Raw genomic sequence first — 27,940 nt, forward strand, 5'->3', positions numbered from 1 at the left:
ATCCTTTATTTGGAGGGACAGATGAAAAATGGTAACTGTATCAGACGTACATTACAAATGCTTTGTGCATTCAGTTTGTATTTTGATCAGAATAAAGAATAAAAAAAACAATAAAAGTAATAGCTTAAATTAGAAATAATCATTTATAAAGTTACGAAATAATAATAATTCTTTGTTGCTGATTGTATGCAAAGAAATTGGAAGAATGTGAACTTGACCTTTGACCCCCTGAAGGGCCCTGGAGACGCATATAACGTGCCTCTTTCACCATGCTGTTATTCCCATTTTCAGCCTTTCTCTTAATGAGAGTCTGAAGCAGCAGAGTTCCTCCTCAGGAGGCTGTAACTATGCAGTACGACTCCAGGATTTGATAGCGCAGCTTCAGTTTTAACAGCAAAATCTACGACTTTTAAAACAGGTTTGTTGTGTACTGGGACCCGAATGATTCTTAATATAAACAGTTATTTATCTTCTGTGTTGCATCGAACAATGCAGAGCAACGAAATGGGAAATTCAAAAAGTCTTTAACCTTGTCAGCTTGACAGCTAACTGTCGCTGTCACTCTTCCAGTGAAAATAATAACAAACTGCATATGATAATAGATGCATAAAATTATTCAGAAATCCCGTCCAATCAATTGATTCGACAGTACAGTGTATTGATTTAACTGCACACATCCTGCATCTGTGGAGACATTCGATTTTCAATTTATCAATAGAACTTATTGTGTATTTTTGTATATATTCATATTCAATTTCTTTTAGATATATAAGCATATCTTTAAATTCATATTTCCAGTATATATATATATATATATATATATATATATATATATATACACATATACGATACTGTTAAGCAAATAACCAAAAAAGCATTTGACTGCACATTTTATCTGAACAATGGAGGAACAAATGCACAGATTTATTTAATTTATATTAAAAACAAAAGACACAAACAATTAATTTAACTGAGATTGACAAAATGAACCTGGTACCGTTCACACTCACAATTTTAGAGCCTCAAAAGAATCAGACAGGCTGGCACATGAGATAAGAATGGGGACATGAATGCTGCCAAAATGGCAAATCGTTTTGTTTTTATGATAATAATAAATCATTTAAGTTGTCCCCTTCCAAAATTCCCTCGGTCCCAGAGTCTGACGGATGTACAGCATCTATCGGGGGAACAAGCACGTGTCTGTCAGCTTGTGTGGGGTCAAGCTGCATCCCAAGAGAGCGAAGGGTCACGACCTGGACAAAGGCTTTTCGGACATCATGTCGTCGCTGGCTGGCTGGGTGGGTGTGTGGCGCCTCGCCGCATCACGGACATTCCTGTGGTTTCATAATGACGTTTACAGCGTCACAACATGAGATTCCTTAAAGGTACAATTAAATGACATAAATGAACGAAAATATCTGCAAATGACGTCTTAGAAGAATTCAGTCGGATCACATGGATTTTACATGAGAACGTTTTTATTTGAACATCAGAGGAAAAAAAACACATCACCACATATTTTGACTCGCTGCCTTCTTTGGTTTTTTAATGGTAAAAAAATACTTGCATGAATGTTATGAATCCATTCCAATATTTTACTGTATTTGCGAGACATAGCTGTGCATAGCTGTGTATAACTGGCATGTTGCTGCTCTGTCCAAGGTGCTGGAGGAGAGTACTTCAACACAATACAGCACAACAATCACACTGATTTTCTTGTTGTTCAAGATTTCGGTGAAGTCCACAGCTGTAATCATTTCAAACCAAAATAATCACATAGGTATGAATAATACAGCCACCTTTTAACGATGCATTATTGCCTTTAAAACAAACAAACAATACGCACAGCATTGAGCATTTTCACAATAATAAGTTAACCTGTTCGTCTCTTTCAGTTCTCTGAGACGATTCTACGTTAATCTGAAGAACATCTTTTCATGACAAAAATCATATCTATCAATTTATTCTAAGCTAATGCTTCATATTTTTCGCAGCCTTTTCACACATAAAATTATTTCTTCATGTTAACGCGCTGATATGGACTCTGAAGGTGAATCACAGCATCGTGGCGTTGGGATCATGGTGGTCCTTTCTCTAAAAGCAAAATAAACAAACAAAAAAGCCAACATCAGATGTCAAATTGAGGATTATTTTGTATGCAGATAATGGCTGATGAATATACCAAGTAAGCAAGCATGAACATTTACATTGTTTCGTTTGAGTGAATGAAATTGTGGTGTTGACTGAGGTGAGATCAGACCTGAAGCCATGACGCTACCGGATTCACCAGATCATACATAGAGATGTTCCTGGACAATTTAATCCCACTGGGAGACATGGCAAGACCCTTCCGAAGCCATTTTTCACCCTCCTTCTAATTCACACCTCTTCTATCATCATGCTGCTCTACAATGCAACATCATGCTTTCTTTCCTCATGTCTGTTCTCAGTATGGCCGCCACCCCCCTGAACCCCACAGACGGCATGCAGTTTATGCAAATGATCAGTCTTTCATGCTCAAAAGTTGAATGAGACTCAAGCAAAATCTCCCTCTCTCTGTCTTCCTCAGACAGACACGCATACACACACACACACACACGCACGCAGGCACACACACACACACACACACACACACACACACACACACACACACACAAACCCAATTTTATTACTCAGTTGTGTTCAGGTACCATGTTCCCCATTATTCTTTTCATTCCAGTTGTTTTTCATTTTAAATCCCTCCACAACTACACAAGGAAGATTGACATAATTAAATAAGAGGAAGTACAGAGTGTGCATGTGCGTGTGTGTGTGTGTGTGTGTGTGTGTGTGTGTGTGTGGTGTGTGTGTGTGTGTAGGGGAAGACTGATGTTATGTACAGGACTGATACAAAAGTTAAGAGTTGGTTGGGGAGGATGAGCGAGGAGGGGGGGAAGGGGTCGAGGGTGTGTGAGGATGATGAATGTGAAATTCTTGGTGTTCCCAGGGTCTTGGTGGGGTTTGAAAGGCCTGAGGGGATGTCTGCGGGGGGGCGCTTGTGCCCAGCTGTTGGGGGACCTAAGTCTCCCCTCTCTCTGACAGGCTGTCCTTTTCACCAGCACATAGTCAGGCTGTCCAGCCTGCTGCCATAACAACGCCACAGCCCCTCTATCATAGTAATGCCCACAGCTCAGGGGGAGGAGGAGGAGGAGGACGAGGAGGAGGAGGAGGACCAGCAGTGAATAAGGAGTCCAGACATTTCTAGCCTGTGAACTTGAACTTGACTGGCAGTCTGAGGGACTGGCGGGGGAGAATGTAAATCCATCCCTGGGAGATTTTTGATCTGTGTTTTATTTCCTAAACACTGTTTCTTTTGTTTTAATCTTGTTAAAGTATCTTAAAAATCACCTTGCTTGTTATAATTCAAATTATGAGTTTGTCATAATATTACCAATAACTGTATGAGTATTTTTTTTTTTTTACTTTGACAAAATAAACCTTTCAGCTAAGATTTTGTTCCTCTGTTGTAAGAGTTTTCAATAGAGATAAGGCAAACATTGTTCTGATCAAATGTGACTATCAAGTAAAAAAAAAAAAAATCTGGCAGTGATTTTTTTTCTGTTAAAGAAAACAAAAAGAATGATGACAATGTAATGTTGCTTGGTCAATATATCATATTTTGTTCAGTAAAAATAAGTGACAGAAAGAGTAAATATTCAAGAAAAAAATCCCATTACAAAAAAATTCCACCGTGTATAATACATGATAATCATAGCTGCTTGAGGAAATTTTCAAATACATATTTCTGTCCAATCAGATGAGTACTAGATATTTGTTAACATAAAGAAACATCAGTCCAAGAAACATCTTTTTTGTTAATTATTCACTCAGGAGCTAAAGAGAATATAGACCCTCTGAGAGCTGCAGTTCCAAGTGTCATCATCTGGAGTTGATCTCCATCTATCTGTCCAGGGTCAGTGAGTCGTGCTTGTTTGCTCCAGTCTAAAGCTGATGAACGGCGACTGATCCACATCAGGGGTCTGTGCTGCTCCGACTCACTCGACCATGGGAAAAAAGGAGCAGTGAAAGGTCTCCTGTCACTGCTACAAAGCCAAGAACAAGCCATAGCAGGATAAGCGGGTTTATCCCAGATTAAGACACGGTCGCAGCTGCGGTTTCCTTGTGAGGGCTGCAGGAACCAAAAACACACAATGTGCTTCACTCAGGTCCTGATCACTGAACTGCTGTTTGGACCCTGACAGCCAGAGAGAGTTATTCTACCAGTAAAACTGTGGCGTAGTTTGAACTGAGACCTACACGCCTCTCATCTGTAGCTGAGTCACTGATGGATGATGGTTTAAAATACCAGTTTCAAAACACACTGATCATCTGACCTCCAAAAAAAACCCGCTCGGTGTCAAACCGTCGCCCTCTCAGACGCACTCACACATCACAATCAATACCAGCAGTCACAACGGGGGGTTGAATTCAGTGTTACTAATGTTATTAACCTGATTCTCTTGTCAGTTTTAAAATCCTCACAGTTATAAAAGCCTGTCTTGGTCAAATAGTATAAATTTGTGTGCGTGTGTGCGTGTGTGTGTGTGTGTGTGTGTGTGTGTGTGTGTGTGTGTGTGTGTGTGTGTGCAAAGATGAATTCTGGATTTCTGGAACAGCCAAACAGCTGGCGCCATCATCATGGTGGATCTAGAATAGTTTTTTTCTTTTCTAAATGTTAAAACAGCTCATGCTCAAAGGTTCAATCAACTCTGTGTGTCTTACTGTCACACTAAACTAATTTGATGGCTATGTTTTTAGATTTAATAGCAAACTGATTCCCACCTTAAACAAATAGAATCGCAGCAATAATGCTGCTTTTAAGTGACTGTGGGAATTCAGATGTCCAGGACATTCCTGTTAATCAGGTAGCGGGAATGAATGATCAATTAATCAATATTTATATCATGAATCACGTAATCTGCATATTTGACAAAGCGGCCATATTATTTTCCCCTGGCATGAGCAAACATACTCATACACATGACCCGCCCCCCCACGTTGGCAGACATAAAGAGGCAGGAAGACAAAGGGCTGACTTCTCCAGGAGACATGTGTGGCTGCAGTGTTAATGCAGGCATCTGCCACTGTCTGGTCTGGAGCCTCGTTCCCACCTAGACGCCCAGGCTTTTACTGCACCACCATACACTACCATGGTGCCCCTTTCACAAAGCCACTATTGTGGAGCAAAGCCAGGCTCAGAATGATAATGTGGACTCTGGCAAGTGTTTACCAACAGGTCTTCTGCACCGACCTGCAGCCTGTGAGACGACCCGCGATGGTTTTATGCAGCACGGGACAAATTGCACTTTCCAGGAGGGTGTAGTTTACAACACCTGTTAGACTTATTTTAGAACATACCCCAACAGTTGGCAGAGGGGTAGCTCTGTCATTCTCCTCATAAAGCTGATCAGTTAACTCATTCTTTACAGACGTTTTTAATTTTCCTGTAAAGCTGCAAGACGTGAAAATATATCACAAGGGTTGCAGCTATACAAGGGTTGCTTATGATCTGTAATCACGCAGCAGTGATACTGCGTTTATTGTATGAATCACACACGCGCGCGCGCGCACACACACACACACACACACGAGAAATATTGGGATCTAAGAATAAAGGCATTTTCAAGTGGCCTAATAAAGGCGACGTAGGCATGAGCTCTTTGTTGGCAGCATGTAGCAGCTCTGTTAGAGCTCAGCTTCACACTGGTCCCTCCCCCACAACGCTCCCCTAATTACAGCATGGTGCCTAATAAAGGAACAGTCACCCTTTTATTTTTCAGCTACTGGCCCATCATCAGAATTTGCCTTTGTTATGGCAGTGAAGAGTAACACTGAAACAATGCTATAATGTCATTTTTTCCTCTCTCTCCAACAAATACAGATGCAATGATGCCCACCACAACCTCTGCTTTAGCAGCCTGAGCGGACATCACCAATATCACCTTTCTCAGTTTCTAACCATTTCTGATCTAAGCAGGGGATTTTTTTTTTTTAAATCTTAAACTTTGATGTTTTCTTTCAAGAGGGGAGTTCATTGCATTCCGCAATTAAAAACTTACAGCTTTTTTTACATCTCCGCGCTCTATGATTGAATCATTTTTGTAATTTAGAAGAGTTTGATTGAGAGCTTTATGATCTTTTACCGAAAATGAACAGGTAAACCGAAAACATTCCAAAAATATTAAGAAATATATTTTGGTGTATGTGATCAATGTGTGGTCCCACTATTGATGCTGTCTTCTTCCTCCAGGCAAAAACGGAATTTTCAACTTGTTCTTGTTGAGGAATGATTGAATGATTGAATGATGTATGACGCTAAAAGGCTGTTTTTAGATTCACTGGTGGGAGAGGGAATTTTTTCTGTGCTAATTGAAAACCTGATTTTAAGACCTGGTCCAATGAGCAGGAGTTGGGACATCACAAATAATTTTGAATGGAAAGCTGATCCAGATGTCAGCAGACACAAGCGTGACGTGGAACTGTGACACCTCCACGTCACAAAGGGTGAGAAAATGTCACAACTCTTGTGTTGAACAGTTAAAAACAGCAGAATATTTTTAAGTCATGTATTTATAACTTCAAATGAGGAAGAAGAGGGTTTTTTTTATTGTTCTAAGCCACAGACAATGTGGGACACACATTAATGTATTTTGGGTTTTTTTTTTTATACCTTGATACAAATGAGTAAATCATCCAATATTGAAAGAACATTATTTTTCAAGATTTTTTTTTTTTTTACAGAAAATCAAGTTTATACATTGAAGACAATACAAATTTTAAAGATTTTGTATTTTTGCCTTGTGTATTCCAAATATAGTGACCCGCTTCTTTATGCAGCAAAAATAAATCCAGATCTGGTTGAATCTTTGGCCTTTTACACACTTTTGTCCGTCTTTCTCTTCATATAATCTGCATCATTTCCATCACCTTCACACGGGCCTGCATCTTGTTCCCAGATAAAGGATGGGGGACATGCTGGGTGCTGCTGCGCCTTTAAATACTCTCTCTGCTCCCCTCGTTTCTATGCAATTATGTTAATATGCAGAGCTTGTCTGCGTGCTATTCATTATCGGCTGCAATTGCGTGATTGTTTCCTTTATTTTCCATCTTTGTAAAGCCACTCTTGGTTTTTTTGGGGGGGGACCTGCTTTATCCCCACAGCTGGTGCGACGGGGGCTGAGGAGGATAAAGACTTTCTGTAACCTGCAAGGAGCGTTTATGTTTGCGCCACATTGTCCCGCGTCATGCTCTCACTTTCAGCACCAAACAGACCTGTGTTTCTTTTGTGGTGGCACAGAAGCAGGTTTGTTTTTCTAGTCTAGTCTAACATTGTTTTAACAGCTAAAGCACATCAAGTTGTGTAATTCAGTAACGGGGGTCGACGGTCCAGGAGCACCGCGTTTCCAAAACCAAGACGGACGCAAGATAGACTGAGCAGTTAGTTGCAGTTTGCACACTGACGAGGAGACGGTTAAAAAATAGCGAGTTTGCGGTAGTTTATTGGGAAGTTCATTAGGCCGAGAGTTCATCAGAGGTTTGGCCCCGTTTGGAAAACAAAAACTTCTTAAGCATTAGAATTCATGGGGTCTGTAACATCCTGAGGGTCTGCTTCATGCTCTTAATGTCGCAACTTTCCCACTGTAATTCATGTTAATTCATTCACAAATTCATGAGGCAATGATATATCAGCACCCCTGCAGTCAGTCCGACCGTTTTGATAGATTTCGTTACATTTAAATTATTTTTGTCTTTTCCATTTACAACAGGAGCTAGATAACAAACACAGAATAGTAATTATAAAAAAGATACTGCTCCTCTAGATACCGCTTTATGGTGCAATAAAAAAAAGTTTGATCCTATATTCAATTTGTATGATTTAAAACAAACAAACAAACAAAATCAACAAAGTCTGTACATTTTTAAATTTTGGACATTTTTTATTTAGATGGAGGGAATATATATCTGACACATTCTTAAAGTGAGGTTCATCATGTGTTTTTTTGAAATTAAATCTAGGTTCCCATCAAACTGACTAAATGTGTGATGGATGTGAGGGCAGGATCACGGCTCAGGGCCTCGCAGCTTGATCTTAACACTTGTTTATTTTTGATAAACTTGCTGAACCAGACATCTTTTCACACATTTGTTGGTTGAAACAATAAGCTTTAACTTGTAAGGCGGGCTTTTAACCAGGCTGTGGATTTGAATTTCGTGTGTGTGTGTGTGTGTGTGTGTGTGTGTGTGTGTGTGTGTGTGTGTGTGTGTGTGTTCAGCTTTATTAATTGACTTCATGCAGATGTGATGACCTCAGGATTTGCAGGATGTGGGGTTCCCTATACTGCCTGATTGAAATCATTCATTCATTCATTCATTCAGCAGCAGCAGCAGCAGCAGCAGTTTGACTGAGTGACGCATGAAGGGCCTCAGTAATGTGAGAGGATGAATCGGCTCCGTCTCCAGTTGCTGAGATCAGACTAAGACTGAAACCTTAAAGACGCTGCTGATGAGGGCCTAACTGCTAACGAGGGACCAATTACTGCCTTCCTTATGCGCCAACACAACCATCTTAGGCAGCACGGAGACTCCGTCAAGATGGCTTCCATGTACACAACATGTCAGCAGAAAGAGGCCGACCTCTCATCTGCTCAGTCGTCAGGAGGCTTCAGAATAATATAGTTGTAAAAATGTTGGACATATTTAACTGCTGCACAATCTGCACTGACTGTTGAATGCAGATAAATATCGATTCATTCATTTACTTGTTTTATTTGAGGGGAACAAGCAGTGAAAGCTGAGCTTTTTGAGCTTCCCTATCGCCTTCACTGAGATGTTCTGACTTAACTGATAACATGCAGGGTTTATGAAGCAGTCCGTATTCAGAGTTTTATTTTTGAAAACAGAAGAAACAAGTAAATGATTAAAACCTGCAGTGGTTTAAGGGTAAAAGTTACAGCGATATTGAATTTGACTATCATATATAATATTATGAAAACAAGAACATCTTTTACACTTTAAAATGTAACTTTTTTTTTTAAACTGCTTTACAGTTTAAAATTAAAAAAAAAAAAACTTTCCGAGAACTATGGTGAGTAATTGTTCAGCGCTGCAGGGACAGATTCAAAGTTTGTGTTGGAAGGAAACGTTAATCTCCGTAGATTAGAGGGCCTGTTGGAGCCGCAGCCTTCAAATGTACCTTCCTTCTCCTCAGTGGCAATTCTGTTTACAGATGTGTGTAATTTTGAAGAGAGGTAACTCATCGCGAGCTGGGTGATAACGTTTTCTGTTTGAAAAAGGTTGAGTAAAGGATCCACTTCAATAAACGGAATCAAGAGGATAATAATCAATCAATTATGCATGTGCAGAAAAGAAGTTCAGGCAGGATGTGGAAATTAAAAGATAAAAGATCAAATCCATTTGAATTCATCCCATTTTACAAAGCGCAGACCTACCTGAAAAAGACTGCTCGTTTTTTTTCTCGATTGTTGTCTTTTTCCACTTTCTTTTTTTCACGCCATTAACTCGGGAAGCTGAGGGTTTGAAGGACATTCCTACTTTCGGTTATCTAGCTTTATGATGGATGTTTAACACTCATACAGCTAGATAACCAAAGACAGGAACAGGCTCTCTTCTTTGCCATAAAAGCAAAAGGAACGTATGTTATTTCCTGGGAAGAAAGAACATTATTGAGGGGTTAGAATTCATTACAAACACTGGAAGGAAATAAAAAATGCCATTGATTTTGGCAGTAAAAGTGAAATCACAATTCTCCTGGTGGTCTTCCAGAAGCAAACAGCCTGTAATCACACTGACACATCTCTCTCTCTCTCTCTGTCTCTAGTTTTGCACCTGACAGACAGAACAACTTGGTGCATTTGTTTTGGAGAATAAAACTGCTGTTCACATCCATACCCTCTACGGGAAAAATATAAATCCAGGCAAATACAGTTACGGCTCCAAAACAAGTCTTAATCTGGGCGACGGTACAGTGAAGCGAGATGAAATTATTTAGCACGAATAACTGAATTTCTGGATTACGTCTGCATGCGCCTGTTCTAATACTGATGTCTTTCCTGATTCCTATTTTTCTAATAGAGACGAAAACTTAATCACCAAAAACTCATAAACCAAAGAAATTTTTTTTTTAAAGGATTTGCTTAGAAACAGTAACAAACATGACAAAACTGCACATCTTGGGAAGTAAGAGAATGAAATGGACAGAGGCCTATAGGTGCAATTGTAATTTACTGAACATTTCTTCCAGTGGTTTCTTGTTAATTTTATGTACACTTTGTACTCAATAATATGTATAAATATACATTAATATTATTAAAATATTATCATGGTAGGAAGGCTATAATTTTCCCACCAAAAACAAGTTACCACTCTTTAAATACTATAGGCTAATAATAATAATTCTGAATGCAAGGGTACTGCTATGATACTGTTTTTAAAAAGAAAGACATCATCTTTAGGATAAATCAAAAATAACCCTGAGCTGAACCCACGCTTCTATTGGCATTACGTCTGACGTAATTGGCAAATAAATGCCGTGACGAGGCATGCGTCACCTTCTTTGTATATCGGAGCGATAACTAACAAATGTAAATACCAGAATAGACAGAGAATTGTAAGACATTTTTAATTGTTTACATTGCAAGAAAGAGTAGCATCGCACGAATGAACCTCTGGATGTGAAGTTGCCTTTATGAAGTCAATATTCCAGGATTTTATGTGTCTTGATTAAAACGAATTTAAATTGCCAGAGAACATGGTAGGTTTACTCCGTGTGGCAGTTTATAGGAGAAAGGTGGGTTTCAATCCGTCACATGCGTCTATTGGCTCTTTTTGAGTCATCAGAGTTGATAACATCACGATGCTCCACAGCCCTGCTCCTGCATGTGTGATCGATGTTGCATTCATGGACATGCCTATAGATACGAGCAGATTTGATCTGAAACTTAGACGAGGTTAAGATCATATTGAATCCACAAGACTCTTACTTTCCAGCATCCTGATGCATCCACAGACACCAAAACATCCACATGTGGACGTCGGGCAGCATCATCCAGGCTGCAGGTGCGAAGGTGTGCAGCCTCGGGTTGACAAGCAGCTGATCAGATCGATAAATCACACAAACTAACGGCGGATCACTGAGTCCATGATGGGATTGATTCCGATGTTTGTATCCGTGGTCCGTTCCGTGGACGACGGAGGGATGTTGCAACACGAACGAGGCTTTTATCCGCCCCGTGTCTCCCTCCTCCCGCGGTCCTGATGCTGCTGCGTCCCCTCACGGAGCATCCAATGCTCCCCTCTCCTCCTCTCTGGCCTTTTTTTTTCTAAATGCGTCCTCCTCCCGGCGGCACTGACGTCACTCCGGAAAGTCGCTGAAGAACCAATCACAGAGGTCTCCCTGCATGACTGTGTCGCGTTTAAATGCTTCGTTTTAATTTCACTCTTAACGATGGTGGATGAATTATCTTTTGTGACGAGCTCCTGCATCAACATCCTTTTACAATACCATTTTTAATGATTCTGGCGCGAAAGAGGCAAAAACAGATACAAGGCATCTTAACAATCCAGTGATTGTTCTCGTAGGTGTAGAAAGTAGCTGAAATACCCGTGAAAACTCAAATGACGATGGGTTTCTTGTTCTTAAATCATCTATCGCTCCAAGTCTCATTTACAATTAGAAAACGCCTAAATGTAGCGCCCCCTTGTGCTCGTAAGAACAACTCACTATTACATTGACTGTTGCATCTGTGTCCTATAATTTTAGATGTACGATGAATATAAAGTTTTAAAAAATACATATGCACAACATTCCAAAATTAAAGACCGAATCACACCAAACTTTAATTTCTGTGGGAAAATGTAGTTCGATTTAGTTCATTTTATGATTTAATTACTTTGTTAAAATCGCGCCTGCTGTTGGCTGTGTGTTTGGGTTTATTTTAAAGTTGTTTGGATGACGGTTTCATTAATTAGCAGCAGTTATTTTCCCCTGTATCCTGCATTAAAACGCCGGGCCGCTCCGTTTGCCCTCCGCCTCCGAGGAGCTGATTCATCTTTGTTCACGCTCCTCTTTCACCCCCTCAGATACTTTGCCTGCCACCTTCACACTCACCAAGCCTGTGTGTTTCTTAAAATCCACCCAATTTCTTTTTACCCCAAAGATTTACTTTGACGCCATGTAGAATTCTACTTTACTGTGTTTTTGTCAACGAGCGCCTCATTAACAGTTTATTCTGTTACATCGGGGTAGCAGGAAGAAGCAGTGAACACAGCCAGCACTTGTTTATTCTCCAGTATCCACTCTCTCCATCACTGCCTTCTTATTCTAATTAGGGAAACAACCAAGTGTCATTTTTTTTTACAGCTTTGTCTTGATACGCTGCTTGTTGAGTGCAAAAATCGCTCCAAGATATTGAGGAAAGCAGATCGAAGCAGTCGCCTCAAATGCTGACTGAGCTGCACTTGCATGGATCCACCACTGAATAATCAATAACAAATCAATTGGATTTTTGAGTATCACAAAAACCTGCAATGAATTTATATCCTTGCTTAAAACCTCTTTTTTCAATTTGGCCTCTATCAGTAGACACACTGACATTTCACTGACTCTCCAAAGTTTCAGGACCCTCGTGATGCGCTGAGGTTATGTCGCCCCCTGCTGCTCAGATGGTTCCTCTACAGGGAGCAGCAGCATGCAACACAACAACCAAGAAATAGAAAATTATGTTCAGTGGAAGGAGTTCAGAAAGACTGTATTTGAACTGTAAATACATTTTACTGTAAATTTCAGTAAAATGTTTGCAGTTCTCAGGCACATGGTTAGACAGCTTGTAAAATACGATCTGTAATACTGATTTAGGCTTCATGCAGTTTTCCTTGAACATTGAAACATGTATTTAATGATTTCATAAATCTTTTCTATTGAACAGGTGCAGGTCGTGAGTAGGTCTCCGTCCTTCTCTTGACATCTCTGTCCCAACTACGGACCTATCACAGAAACTTCAGGTGTGTAAGATATTTTTGACAAATGCTTCATTATCTTATGTTTAAATTGCTAACTGGATGAATATAGCAGATGTCTCAATATAAAGTATTCTTCTTAAGGCAAATATTTCACTTAAATATAAATGGAATCAACAGGCAGATGTACTTTTCAACAGATTAAACATTTTAATATAAAATACTGCAAAAGGTCAACATGATAAGAGAGCAGAAGAACCTCACTTTGTAATAATGCAAATGATCGATTTGACTTTCAAGTTGGCTAAGGCCTCATACCTGGCACGTCTCCGACTGCATGACATGAAACTAGCTTTACTTTAATCAAAGTGCTTTGAGTACACATCAGTGGGTGTCCTTGTTCATCAAAAACACTACACAAGTACAAAAAATGAAATACAAAATTTAAAAATTGATTACAGAAAAATATTTTATAAACTACAGAGAATAATATGACAAAACTCTTCTGAATGAACACAAAATACATTTCTTTTCAGACTGGATTCTTCCGCACATCAATTAATGTATTGTTTGAAATCAGTGGTCCGATGTTGAGGCTGGAGCGGCGTGACTCCCTGCGAGACTTCACCACAGGCAGGGATGTGGGAGCACCCCAGGACCCCGACCCTGTTTGAACCACACGGTTAACGGGAACATCTCCGGCCGCTCGCAGCCAGAGCTCCTCCATGACAGCAGGTTCCTCTGTGGGGAGAGAAGAGCGCCTCCACGTGGATGGGAGAGGAGTGTTCACCAGCTCGCGCATTTCCTCCCTGGACCTGGGAGGTTTGTCAGGCTGAGGCGCCCCTCTGCTTCCGTGGACGTCCTCAGCGCAGCGGGTCAGCTTCTCCATGTTGGCGACACCACCTGGCTTAGCGTCGGACGATACGACTGAGTACACAACACGAGAGAAAGACAATTAGACATTTAAAAAAATTGCTGCCTGAAAGATACAAATAAAGATTAAAAGATTAAGAAATAGAAAGAGCAATTGAGGAAACGGCATTGAGGCTTGAACCAAAGTGAAGCACTGAACTTTCCTTGACAATAAACTCAAAACAATGATTTCCTGAAATAATCAAAGACAATTACTGTGTCTTTGTTAGTTTTAGCTGGATGAAAATATTTTGAAGAAATAAAGAATACATCCATTTAGCTGATAATTATCTAAAGCAAATCTGTAGAGATGTAATTTCAACAGACGTGGCTGGTCCCGTGTTTATTGTTCCAACAGTCCCTGATATCTGCCTCCAGCAGAGGTGCACCACTTACACTGTGATTATAAAAGGGTAGTTGAAATGAAATTTCTGCATGTTGATAAGAGAACAACTCAATTGATGGTCTTTGTAGTTTGCAGTTTTGTGTTAGTCAGACTTCCTGCATAGGAATTAAAACTGGACCACTTGTATGGTTCTGTAGTTGGACATGAGCTGACTGAAGCAGACCACGGAGAACAACACGCGGGGGAAGCAACAGTAATGGTCCAGTGCTGATGTCAAGGCGGAGACACGGCAGAAGAATCGAAAGAATCTGGGAATCTGTGCCATTGTCTGAGGTACATGACTTCAGAGATTTGCCTGAAGTCGTTTCAGATGATGAATGACACCATTTTCAAGGTTTGAACACAATGACTATCAGAATAAGAGTTATTTAAAAAACATTCTGACTCGATGAAATAATTTACCTTTAGCGTGCTCTTTTGGTTGGCTGACGGAACCACAGACTTCCCTCAATTTGTTGCTTAGCTCCAGATTTGCCGCCTTATAGTGGTTGAGCTCCTTGCTGAGGTTATGAATCCAGCCCTCATACTGCCGCTGCCTCCCTGCCAGGCCCTCATCCATTTGCTCTGCACAGATCAGAGGCCACACACACCACGGTTAGCAAGTACCGCCACGAGTAACAGCTGACTGGAAACAACTTGATGAAAAAAAAAATGTAAAAATGGATAACGTGCTGATCAAACAAATTACTTCAGTGGGCCATGTCCCTACAATCAGTTCAGTAGGCAGTTTACCGCCACATCTGTCTGGACTCATAATCTATGTCACGTAGTGCAGACGTTAAAGACATTTCAGGGAAAAAAATGTAGCCGTCCTTTGGGGTAAATTGGAACTCATCAATATCCACTCAAGTCGTTACTGAAGTGACACATAATGGCCAAAAAAGCGGGATGTTAACACAATAGTACATCAGATGGACTTTTTGGATATAAAATGTCATCATTTCATCACTCCTCAGACATTTACATGAAATGCCATGATTAATGTTGGTTCTTGAGTCGAAACCCTCGGCAGTCACAGTGACCTTCGACCTTTGATCAGTAAAGTCATTTAGTAACTTACATTTGCTCTCTATTTCCATAATAACTTCACCAGTTGGTGCAATAAAAGGGAAAAACAAAACAAAAAATCCACAGAAGTACGCATGTTGCCATCATGAGACACTGAAGGGATGGCAACATGGTACACACACCTCGACACTGCTGCAGGAGGAGCTGCACACTCCTTTCATGTTCTTTCTGCTGCTGCGTGAGCCTGCGGTCGGTGTCCAGTTGTGTGCGGTCGAGAGCGTTCTCTAACCACTGCACCAGCCTCTGCTGCTCATCCAGTTGCATTTCAAGCTCTGCGAGGGCAAGTTGTAGTTTACGCTCCTCCTCACGCAGAGACACCACCTGCAGCAAGCATTCACATTAAATGATGATTTCCGACGCAGAGACTCTTAGCTCTGTTGGACCAAGGCAGCAGAAAGGATGAGCCAACATTTCTAGGAATTTTCCAGTGTTGAAACGCAACTTAAATCACAATAAAATAAAGATTGAAGCTGACACAAACCTTGTCGAAATACTTGCACAGCAGAGCTCTGGTCTCAGATGCTGACAGGTAACTGAGCTTGGCCATGAGATTCATCTCCCACTGAGAAAGCATGCTGGCAGAAGCCCTGAGCTGCCGCTGCCTCTGAGTGATGGCCTCATTCTTGTACTCAATAGCTGCGTCCAGAGCCTCGATGGCCTCATCCAGCTGGAAAAGGGTTCGCTCCTCCTGGTGACATCAAAGAGAGCAGATGGGGGGTGCATGAGGATGTGAACAGGTAGTTCCACATGTTGCTATGCTTCTCAACAGATTTTTAAATATTCTTCTTGTTCTCTGGCATGTTATGTCATGGTCTGACCTCCGGTGAGAGCAGGCTTCCTTGGCGAAGTTTATCATCCAGCTCGACTCTTTGTTTGAGCAGTGAATCTTTCTCTTGACGCAGGTTTGAGATCTCTTGGCGAATCTGTTGGGAGTCCTGAGCACTGCCGCTGCGAAGCAGACCGTTCCTTTCACTCAACTCTCGCTCAAGTGACTCAATACGGCCAGTGAGCGTTACCAGATCTTTACTCAGGGCCTGGATGTGAGAGAATCAATGAAAAGATGACAGCAGTTGCCTGTTGATTGTTTGCCTGTTGATTGTTCTACTGAACTGAGGTGCTTGTGTTTGCTCATACCTGACTGGAGCGGAGCCTCTTGGTCTCAAGGCCGCTACGCTCCTGGAGCAGAGCTTCCTTCTTAGCCAGGATTTCCTCCCGTTTGGTGAGCTCTCCTTCCAGATCTTCCAGCCCCCTCCTCTGTGCCAGTACACGCTCCATTTCCTCATCCAGCCAACGTTTCTGTTCCTCGATCTTCTGCTCACAGCAGACACAAATATTTAACACACAAAAAACAGAGTTAGGATGAGTTTTCAGTTTAGGTCAACAAAACAAGCAGATGCTGTCTTACACATCAATACTATCCTGCTAAACCTGAAGTCAGCAGTCAACGTGGCTTGTCTTTGAAAGTCCTACCAAGTTTAAGACTAAATATTAAGATAACCTGTTGTTCTTCCAATGAGATGACAGAGCCGTTACTGCCACTACGTCTCTGCCTCTGGAAAGCTGCAATCTCCTCAGTCTTGATCTTCAGGATCTTTTGCTGCTGCTCATTTTTTATCTCCAGTTCCTAAAGAGAAGATGGATAAGTGCAAAAGGGCAAGATAAAGATGAATTGCAATAGCAAGAGGAAAACAACTTTGCTAAAAGTTAAATTAAACACATACAAGCAAATACTAAGCAAACCTCGATCAAGCTAAATGCTAAAACTAAGCAGTTGGGTTTTTTTTGCACGGTTCAGAAATAATAAATCAGTGTCAAGATTATCTGCTAAAACTACTGCATTATGTATGACATTAATGAACTCAATTTGCTCAATGAAAGCAATCAAGCTGGATAAATTATGCATGCTTGACAGATGTTCTAAATACTTGATGTCCATGCTGGTACCTTGACTCTGTGTGTTCTCCGTTGCATCTCAGTCTCCAGACGTCGTTTCTGCTGACTTTCCTGGCGCAGCCTCCTTTGCAGCTGCTCCTGCTGCTGCCTCATCGACTGAACACTGCGCTCCAGCTCTAACACCCGACGTTCACTCTGTGCAGACAGATTAGCTATTCTGGCAGTATCCCTCTGACGCTGACTGAGAACCTAGAACACAACCATACAAGCATGGTTTCATTCAGTACAATGATCTATGTGTTAGAATATGTAATCTTTTGGTCATTATGTATCATGGAGCAAGAAAGTGTTTTTTAAATAGCATTTTAGCGATATAACAGGTTCTTTCAGATGACATACATTTAAGGATGACTCCATCTACAGTAGCCTCTCAAGATCGAACCCCTTGTTAAAGACATGAGAGGTGGAACAGGTGAGGTACAGGACTGCCAGGCAGGGTGAAGGTACACAGAGCCACTGAGACGGAGAACGTAAGGAAGAGCAAGTGGCCCACGTTCAATGGACAGGCAGATGAAGAATAATATACATGTATATTAGTGGTTATTTAAATTATTACAAATTATTATCTATGAATAGACGTCTATTAGACGTCCATAAATAGACTTATATTAGCGGTTGTTTAAAAGTCAATGTTGTACGACTGTTCTTCTGTCCTGTGATTTTGAGTTTGTTGTAGTTGCCACTGGGAGCCAACCAGGGGTCACTGTCGAGTTTGTCTTTTGCCTTAATGAGCGAAAAAGAAATGGCGGACTTTGTTCCCCAGAGAGCTCAAGTGGGAGTGACAAGTACACTTGTCAATCGAGAGTTATTCATCTCTGCTGCACGAGAATAGAGCCTTCCAGCAGGTTATTGGCCCAGGCTACGACGGATAAGAGAATTTGTAAGGAGTACGTGTTTAACGCAAGTGGAAACTGCGGCAGTTACCACCACGAGCTAAAGTAGCAAGCTAACATCGGCGAGCCCAGGAAACGGCCCGCTACACGGAGCGACTGAGATGGAGAACGGAAGGAAGAGCGAGTGGACCACATTCGATGGACAGGCAAATGAAGAATGAGATATACACGTATATTAGTGGTTATTTAAACTATTACTATATATTATTGTCGATGAATAGACGTCATTTGGACGTCTATATCTCGACGTCGTTTGGACGTCCATAAATAGACGTGGATTGGACGTCCATAAATAGACGTATATTGGCATTTATTTGGACGTCTATGTTGAGGTAGGACATGTTATGTGTATACTGTGTTTCTATACTGTAATTTTCAGTTCGATGTAGTTACCACTAGGGGCCCACCAGGGGTCGCCGTGGCACCGTGCAATTATTGTCGATGAATAGACGTCATTTGGACGCATAAATACTTATATTAGCAGTTATTTGCATATTTGGACGTCTACGTTGAGGTATGTGTCTGACTGATTCTGTACTGTAATTTTCAGTTTGTTACCCACCATGGGTCACTCTAGTTTTTCCTTTTGCATCGATGAGTGAAAAAGAAACGACGGATGTTGTTCTCAAGAGAGCTCGAGTGGGAGTGCTTCGTGAGATCAATGGTTGCGTCCGAATTGCCAAGTGGCAACCTACGTCCTACTGCTACGACCTACCGCTCCAGTCTACTCCTACAATTCGGGCGGCATGGCTCAGGGGTGGAGTGGTCGTCTAGAAACCAAAGGGTCGCTGGTTCGATCCTCGACCCCGGTGACCATGTCGAAGTGTCCTTGAGCAAGATACTGAACCCGTGGGTTCTCTCTGGTACTCTGCCTTCCTCTGACAGTCCAAAGACATCAACAGGGGACGAGGCTGATTGATAGTCTAAATTGACTGTAGACCACTTATATTATTCAGTCAGGGAAGAGGAGGAGATCACAACATGGAACAGGAAGCAGGCGATCAACAGGCAGAGCCACACCCAAGAGACCAGGAGGAAAACATTTTAAAGCCATCACAGCAGGAAGAGCCGTGGGCAGGGGGCATTATGTAATCATGACCTGTGAACATTTTGACAGGTGAAATGTAAGTCCAAATAAATGTTGAAAAAGAACTGTCAAGTGGTTTGGTACTTCTAAGACTCAGGGAGTGTTTCATTAAAGCATGAATTCGTTGTTTGTGGCTCACTAGACTCACTATATTCACAAATATATTTAGTGAAGTTTGTGAAAAAGGTGATGATGAAAAATCAATAAGTACAGTTACTTAGCTATTCTGTAAAATGTTTTATTCAAGTCGAATAGTACCAGCCATACTTGCAATTGTTGGTCACCACCACATTCTTGGAAAAAAGATTGAATTTTTCAAGTCTTACCACAACAATATCAAGAAACCACGGTCCATGTCATATTTCAGAAGAAATGAATTAAAATCCAAGGAGACAAGCAACATTGTTAATGGTTTTTTTTTTTAAACGAACACTCAGTTTTTATGAGTGTGACCCATATCTATTCATACAAAAATAGGGGGCAGATGTTTGCAAAAGTCTGTGTTCTTTTCTGAAAAGACTTCAACTAAAGAGATTTATTCAGTTTGATGACACAGTCGTCAACTCAGCAGGCAACACTTGCAGAACAAAACTGAGAAATAAAGAAGGCTAACTGATGGCAGCCCACTTTTTGCATCACATTTTGAGTCCTCCATGTTCTCGTAAGCGAGAGACATCCACCATGGACACTCCTGTAGTGTGCCATTTGTGACAAAGGCTCACATGAGAAAACAACTTAAGACTCTCAAGGACAAGGACAATCACTTCAAGTAAAGTTAGTGAAAACTGAGTGAGATCAAGGATGGTGCAGGATGTTTTCTTCTCTAATCAACTTGAGTGCTCCTCTCCATCAGTGCACTCATTTCTGTCCCAAGTGGCTGAAATTATATATATAGTGCAGCATTAACACATTTGGAGGGACTTTTTCCAACGGCCACTTGAAAATGTGTCTTGGGGGTGAACTCACTAGAGCCCCTTTCGCACCAAAAATGCGGGTGTTTGGGCACAAATCCATAACTGATCATTAATTTTACTTGACGGTCAATCAAAATTTCCACGGAAATTTCTTTAAATGCCCATCCCTACTTCCCCCAACAGCACAGGCGTTTATGCGAGTACATCTATGGTTGCTTTATTGCTCTATGTGCATTGATGGCAGAATGAAACAGTGTGAGACTCTAACCTGAACTTTGCTCTGAGCAGCAGCGATCTTTCTGCGGCACTCCTGTGCTCTGGTCTTATCCGTTGCGCTGATCTCTCTCTCCTGCCTCTCAAGATCTTGCAGCTGTCGTTGGGCTTCCTGCAATTCCTGACGTGCCTGCACAGCCTCACTTTCCAGAGCCGAAATCTTATGGCTGTACTGCTTGTTCAAGGACTGGGCATCCTTACCTACAAATCACACACAACAGGTGATTGACAGGTGAACAACAAGTTAAAAGAAAAGATGCAGCTACAGAAGATTTCAAGCATGATAAATCATACATACAAGTCTCCAATGAGTGTCTGTTTCTGTTTGTATTTATGTTGGGCTAGGATGCTAACAGTGCAGTGGAGTATGTCTGAAAGAGAAGGATCTTTCAGACTTAATGAGTGTGCCAACCTGTTTTGACCAGCTCCTTGATGAGTTCCTCTTTCATACGGATGGTGACGGACAGCTCCCTTATCTTCTGTTGAGCCTGAAGAAGACCCCACTCTGAAACGCCGTCAAAACCCTTCAGAGTCTCCCGCACAGATGCCTCACCAGTACTCGAGTTTGCTGAAATACAATTGAAGAGAACATTACCAGGGGTCAGCAGGGTGAACTACATAAACTTATAATTATTGGCTGCTGACTAAACCTTTCTTGTGTCTTGTGCAGAGAGGATTTTAACAGACTGCTTAGATGCATTTCTCTCTCTACTGACATCCTGCATCTTCTTTTTGTTTCCTGTTAATGTCTTCCTGTATTCAAATGTACTCATAATTGCTTTTGTTTTTTTTAACCATGTTAATTATTTTACTTTCACCTGACACCCCAGTCCCAATCCTCATCAAATCTGGTGGGGATCCTGAGGCAGACAGTACTTACATGCTTTTCTGGCTAAAACAGTGTGCTGGTCTTGCTCAGGCAGTTGAGATGCGAGCCCTTTAACACCAACTGTAAGTCCTACTGACAGCATGTCCCTCTTGGTCCACGTTTGGTTCACCTGCCTACAGGAAGATGAAGAATTACATTATAAATTACAAGTTTCATACAGTATGCATATACAGTGACACTGACATTTAAACAGATGTTCTTGTTTTTAGTGTCTATTTTATCAAAACTTGATTATTGTAAACTCTATTTCTGCATACATACTTGCGTCTCTCCCTGCTGTAACCGCCCTCTTCGTCCATGTCCTGCATTTCTCCTGAGATTTCCTGCTCCTCATAGAGGCTAACATCCTGATCTCCACAAGGCCCATTGCCAAGAAAGCCTACTGGACTCACCTGTAACCACAAACAGTCATGCTTTCATCTTCAATGCTTAGCAATGTTTTAAAGGTACTTTAAAACCAAGTCCTAACCCACTTGTGAGAGGACACTCCTGAGTGACAGTTTTAGCACGATATAACATCACAGCGAGACAAATTAGCTCTAGTGGTTGGTTACCTGTCTGTGTGAACCTCCATTTTGGCTGTGTTGCATGGAGCCCATAGGGGCAGTGTGTGGTCGTGACCTGAAGTTAAGGCCCAGGCCCAGCAGGCCTGGAGTGGACAGCAAAAACTGCAACTCTGCAATCAGGTCCTGTTGCTCCTGCAGCTTGTCACTCTGGCACAGAAAACAAAGATAATTAGTGACATAATTTAATGTAAAGAATGGTGATGAAAAATCAACCTGTGGCAGCATTCACACATGTAACACATGATGACTAAGCATTACATAGGGCAGTGTATGCTTCCTGCATGGAAGGTGGACAAAGTCATGGCCAGAATAAGGATTTAAGCTGAATACACTCCATGTAACAAGTAACTAGCTCATGCAAAATTCACATAACTGCTGATATCTTAGCACATGCGGTTCTGCTGCAATGCTGAACCACATTAATGCAGGTCTGTTGTTACTCCAACTATACACATCCGTGTGGCATGATTTGTCTTCTCTGTGAAATACTACACTAACTGAGAATATTGCCCGTAGATTCTGCCAGGCAGGGTGTTTTATTTTGTTTTTTCCTATTTTGATGCAGCTTCCGTAAAAACCTACTACTTTGTGCGTGGATTTTATTAGGCAAAGTAGCAAGCGCTTATGAGACATGCTGCAGTGCTTCCGGTAAAAAAACCCAAACAATATTTGTCTTGAAACTACAATGGCGATTACCAGCTCTGGCAGATGTGTCAGAGGGATGTGGTGCAAACAGATCCAGTGGGATCCATTAGTTAGAAACTGACCTGCTGCTTGTATTGCTCCATAGCATCCTCAAGAGCTGCTAAGAAGTCTGTGTTCTCTTTCTCCAACCGCAAGATCTGGGCCTGAAGCTGAACAACACTATCCTCTTTCTCTCCGTCTTGCTCACTGTCATGCTCATAGCTCCACCTCTCCTCCAAACTGTCTGAATCCTAGGTTAAAAAGAAGGAAGGATATAAAAACAAACAAAATTACTGACACACCATTCCTGGATCATTCTGCTCTACTCACCCGAAGCCTAACCTCTGTTTGGAAGAGAAGCTGCTGAATCAGATTCAGGAAACTTTATTTATCCCCGTGGGGAGTAATTAAGATGGCTTTAAAAGTGTTTTTATACAAATGTCATGACACTGAGAAGTCGAAAATGCTTGGCTTAATGTCAGGATTTGCTTGACATGCGTAGCACTGATTTAAAACATGCTGAAATGACAACTGTACATATTGTGAAAGGAGCGTCCATTAACCCTGGCATCATTGGATTTCATCCCAGGACAGTCATATGATTAAGTTAACTACTCAAAAAAAAGTTCCTTTAATGCACGCTGCTTCTTTCATGAAAACTGACAACGCAGGGTACAATATACATTTTTGTAGAGTGAGAGACATACCTGGTTATTTACAGAAGGCCTCCCCCTCCTTACTGCGAGACTGTCCTCTGTGGAGCTGTTCTCGATGCCGCTGTCTGGCCCAGAGGCAGTTGTCAGTCCACTTCGCTCCTCCTCCACTGAGCAAAGCCACTCTTTCACCCTCAGACTCTGTTCAGCAGTAAGCGCACCCTCGCTCTGCAGCTCCCGCAGCAACCTGTCACATTTAGCAATCTCTTGAACAATATTTCATCTCAAACACCACTGTTGTTCTTCAATCACTCACCATTCTAATTTAGCTCACATCTACTTATCTGTTGTTTCTATATTGTTCTTTCAGATCTTAATTTGTTTAAAAAGTTGAATCATGTCCAAGAAAATGAAGTCTTTCTAAAACTCATCTCTGTTGAAAGTCAAAACCTATGTGCTTTAACCTGTAAGCAGTGTCTGTGCAGGTCCTATAGTGGGCGCTCTGTGCTTGTAGTCTGCTGATCTCTCCCTCGCCAAGTCGAGGTCTCCTGTTTGGATCACCATGAGAAATGATGCGGGTCTCTGACCGCTGGCGGTTCTCAAGGGCTCTGCGAAGGGCCTTGATTTGTTGCTCCAAGCCTTCCACCCGATCCGGTTCACGTTTACAGTTGACAGTAGCACGGTTCTGAATATTTCGGGCCCGAGTAGCATAGTTTAGTGTATTTAGACTTTCATCAAAGTCTGATGACGATGGGCTGATGCAGGCAATCATCAGAGTTTTTGAATTTCCTCCCAGAGAGTCTTTTAGGATCCTAAACAAAGCAAATCAAAATTAAACCACAAAATATATATTCTACAGCAAATCAACAGCTCTAATTAAGTATATTGTGAACTTATTAAAAATAAACCTTGTGATTTTAGAATCTCTGTATGGTATATGAGATCCTCTCCTCTTGGGATCCCCAAGTGCCCCGATTACATTTCCCAGAGCTAGAAGACCGCTGTTAATCTGGATGCTCTCCTTCAGTCTTTCCCCGGTGTTCCCTGTCCGTAAAATGCGCTCTGAGCCAGCCAAATCAACAAAATGGAATTTGGAAGACAGCATTTGTGGTCCAGTGTTTGTATTAGTCCCATAAAGGCGTGAACTTCCCCGCCGCTGATCCATGTAGAGGGTAAATATTGTGTGAGACCGACTTGAGTTTGGATTCATCTGGGTTGCGCCCGTGTGCCTGGCTGTGTTTCCAGATTCCAGTAAACTCAACACCTCATCAAGACCCTCCACTTCACACTCCTTGACACCACACAAGACTAGCACACACACAAAATGTAAAACACAAATTAGAAAAACAGTCAGTATTACAAACACAAACTATGTCAAGGTAGAGGAACACAATTAAAGCTTCATACCAATGTTGCCCTTATCCTCCCTGATGTGGATGTCCTTGCTTGCAGTCTCCACCTCCAATAAGTCCTTAAAATCTTCTTTGTAAACTTCCAAATAGGAGACTCGAACTGAGAAGTCAGTTAGGTCATTTTCATCGAGTAGTTTGAAGACATCTGCAACAGCCCTGGGGATGATACCCTGCTCCTCATCTCTAAATGAAGCTACAAAAACATGCAAAACACAATTAGAGTACAACATGTACAGAATTTCACACAAATTTTTTTTTTTTTTTAAGTACAACTTTTAAGTACAACTTATCAAGAGTCTTGGCTTTCTGATGTCAAGTCATATTATCTGACGTTGACATCACCTACATAATTTTTTTTTTTTGATATTTACAGTTTGTACACACCTTAAAAAAACATGTAAAAATTGTGGATTAAACAAAGCTGGGCACTTCTTGATTTCTGAAACATCTGGAAAAGTCCATAAATCATCGACTTACTGCAGCATTGAGCAAAACAAGGTGAATATAAATACTGGCCATCAGATCAATACCAGTGTGATTAAAGAAAAAAAAGACCAACATCTGCTTATATTATTGTACATCCCTATGGTGTAATATAGTGTACTACAGTTCTTGCTAGGTACTAACATTCAGACAACCTGCAGGGATGGATTCATATAGAGGATCATCAGCCACTAATTCAGCCATGGAGGGTTTAAAGGTGAATAGATGTGAATTCTACCCAACCATAAGTGCGTAAAAATTTGCTTTGGCTACCCCGAACAGCAGAGTAAATTTAGCCTCCAAAACGTGAAGCAGACAATGGAAGAAAAGATAAAAGAAAACAGCTTACAAATATTAGCCTCTCCAATGGTGTAGGTCTTGCCTGAGCCCGTCTGACCATAGGCAAAGACAGTTGCATTGAACCCTTGGAAAAAAGCATCTATGAGTGGCTGGACACATACAGAATAAACATCCTCTTGACAGCAAGTCTCTTCAAACAGGAAGTCACAAAGGAAGTGTCTGTCGTGACCCAGTGTGACCCGATGAAGTTCCGAGTCCACTGTGATACAGCTCTCATGGCCGTGAAGAAGCTCTTTAGGCAGCAGGGGACGCACTCGAACCGCCACTTGCACTGCAGAATAATCCCCCCTGCCCTGTCCACCGGGCACTTTGGGAGACATTGCTGCTACACTGTTGGAGCCCCTCTGAATTCTTCTGCTAGGAACGGATCATCTTGGGCGCCACTGCTGGGCATCTGGCTGAAAAATGTAACAACACCATGCATAAGACCAGCACATATTGTTTATTTCCATAGGTCTTTTACAGTCAGTTACATTTAAGCTGGGGGGGGGGGGGGGGGGCGATCAATCCTCTATCAAAAAATATTAAGTTGTAAAATGTGGTATCAATATATTGTGATACAGTACCTATTAGACTCAATAACTGACATGGTGACAGAGTTATAACACAGGATTTTCTATTCTTGTGAGCGGTTTACCTTATGAATCAATATATCATATTGATGCAAAAACACTGTGCTGCTAAAACACATTAATTTCTTTCAAGCACAAAGAACAAAATTTTCAATCCAGAAAACGATCCACAATAATGATATTCCATTAAGACAATAATTGATATAAATCAATATCTTGCCTAGCCCTAGTAGAGGTTAGTAAATAGAAACATCCCCATCTTTTCCAAATAAGTAAAATAACAGCGCTTCAGCAAATCCATGACGAAGGTGACAGAGGACGAGGTTTCACATCAAATACCAATAAAATGAGGGCAAAATATGGTGTTTCTACAAATACTCATAGAAAGAAGGAAACATAATAAATGTGTTTTTATTTTTTTGTGACTGAATTCTTTTCCAATAAAAACAACATTTCGAATCAAAACCCTGTTTTGTTGTTGATCAATGAGACACAGAACAAGTGAGGTTACTAAACCTGTGTAATACACTGAGCTCCTGGCAGTTTTCTATTCATATTTGTTTTGTTGTATGGGGATTACTTTACACTTCGTTACACTGTGTTTTTCTTTAACACAAAACACAATAAAACAAAGTTATCACTAACTTTACCACACTTATTGAACAACGTTACTTATAAAACAATGATAGTTGGCTAAATGTGGATTCAGTTAAAAAGTATTAGTAGTTTATTAGTTACTATTGAATAAACTTTTTGCCTGCAAAGAAAAAATACACACAGCTCTCATGTTAGCCCAAGTTAAGAGCAATTTTAATTGATTAGGACCGGATAGTTTTACCAAAATGGGAAAATGCCAACTGTGGTTATCGCCGCTGGTAACTTTGGTCGGGTTTACACGCTAACTTAACCTAAACCGAGTTAGCGAGTATGCATCGTCCTAAATGTCCAACCAGGCAGTGAGAGGTAGATGTTTCTAGCTGTCTGTAGCTGTGAGGAAAACGTCTAGAGTGGTATTTCGGCTTTTCATTCCAACACAGTCAGATTTATCATCTCTTAAAATTCACACGCCAGCAGTGTTTCCTCTGTGCCACATACCTTAAGCTAAACTACAATTAGCTAGTTAGCCGCAGCAGTCCGAGGAAACAAAACCCAAACATGAGGCTGTAACGTCCCATAGAAGTTCTACTGCATCTCCCTGGTGGGATGGGGAACCTCAAACTGCATGCATGAGGCCAGTTTACGTAAACAAATTCCACATAACTTACTTTTATGTAGCAGAAGTTACACCATGGATGGGGAATAACACTGGAGAGGTTTTTGGGAAAATGGAAGTTTAGGGGGCAGTCATGGGGAGGAGACAGGAAGTTCGGGATCAAAGCTGGGAAGGTTCAGTTCATGGAGCAGGGGCGCCCAAATTTTTTTTCCCTTGGAGGGCAAAAACTGAAACTCAATGGTGGGCAGATAGCATAAAGACATTGTGTTGTTAAAAAAAAAAAAAAAAAGACGAACATCCCATGCCTTTCAAATCCTTTATTTAATCAGGTTTTGCATTTGTATTCTCATTTCGCAGAAACATACTGAGGGCCCCTTCTATCAGGTAATAAATCAAACCTGCCAAAGCAATCAGCATGACCACAACAGATAAACTCATCATTAAGATAATTCTCAGGTTTATTATAGCTGCATATTGATGTCTAGATATCATAAAAAGAAGGCTCCATGTAATAGAAAACATAATATTCAAATTGAGGTACGGGTCATATATGAAACATATTATACATCCAAATCAAATCAAATGGAA

At 41.1% G+C, this 27,940-nt stretch overlaps 1 protein-coding gene and 2 long non-coding RNA genes across 3 annotated transcripts; 1 reads left to right on the top strand and 2 right to left on the bottom strand.

The window, feature by feature from the left end:
- Nucleotides 1-1,006: 1,006 nt before the first annotated feature.
- Nucleotides 1,007-11,312, bottom strand: LOC147269428 (uncharacterized). The gene is made up of 3 exons (XR_015109998.1): nucleotides 11,040-11,312; nucleotides 9,489-9,703; nucleotides 1,007-2,094 (listed from the first exon to the last, which is right to left on the bottom strand). It is a non-coding gene; the product is annotated as an uncharacterized LOC147269428 (long non-coding RNA).
- A 1,910-nt stretch (nucleotides 11,313-13,222) lies between these two features.
- kif7 (kinesin family member 7) lies at nucleotides 13,223-27,582 on the bottom strand. Its single transcript, XM_086184736.1, has 20 exons — nucleotides 27,405-27,582; nucleotides 25,557-25,965; nucleotides 24,720-24,917; nucleotides 24,221-24,620; nucleotides 23,777-24,124; nucleotides 23,367-23,559; nucleotides 22,743-22,910; nucleotides 21,964-22,122; nucleotides 21,671-21,801; nucleotides 21,401-21,522; nucleotides 20,933-21,088; nucleotides 20,516-20,721; nucleotides 17,345-17,542; nucleotides 16,899-17,024; nucleotides 16,535-16,711; nucleotides 16,219-16,434; nucleotides 15,882-16,088; nucleotides 15,523-15,721; nucleotides 14,735-14,896; nucleotides 13,223-13,941 (listed from the first exon to the last, which is right to left on the bottom strand). Exons 2-20 carry the CDS (start codon nucleotides 25,885-25,887, stop codon nucleotides 13,547-13,549), a joined length of 4,092 nt encoding a protein of 1,363 aa, XP_086040862.1. The 5' UTR covers nucleotides 25,888-25,965; nucleotides 27,405-27,582; the 3' UTR covers nucleotides 13,223-13,546.
- LOC147269430 (uncharacterized) lies at nucleotides 18,071-21,703 on the top strand. Its single transcript, XR_015110023.1, has 3 exons — nucleotides 18,071-18,578; nucleotides 20,609-20,741; nucleotides 20,866-21,703. It is a non-coding gene; the product is annotated as an uncharacterized LOC147269430 (long non-coding RNA).
- Nucleotides 27,583-27,940: the final 358 nt, after the last annotated feature.

The sequence above is a fragment of the Aulostomus chinensis genome, chromosome 2, assembly GCF_037954235.1.
Source record: "Aulostomus chinensis isolate RoL2024-O1b breed Wild chromosome 2, RoL_Achi_v1.0, whole genome shotgun sequence".
In the NCBI taxonomy this organism is placed as follows: domain Eukaryota; kingdom Metazoa; phylum Chordata; class Actinopteri; order Syngnathiformes; family Aulostomidae; genus Aulostomus; species Aulostomus chinensis.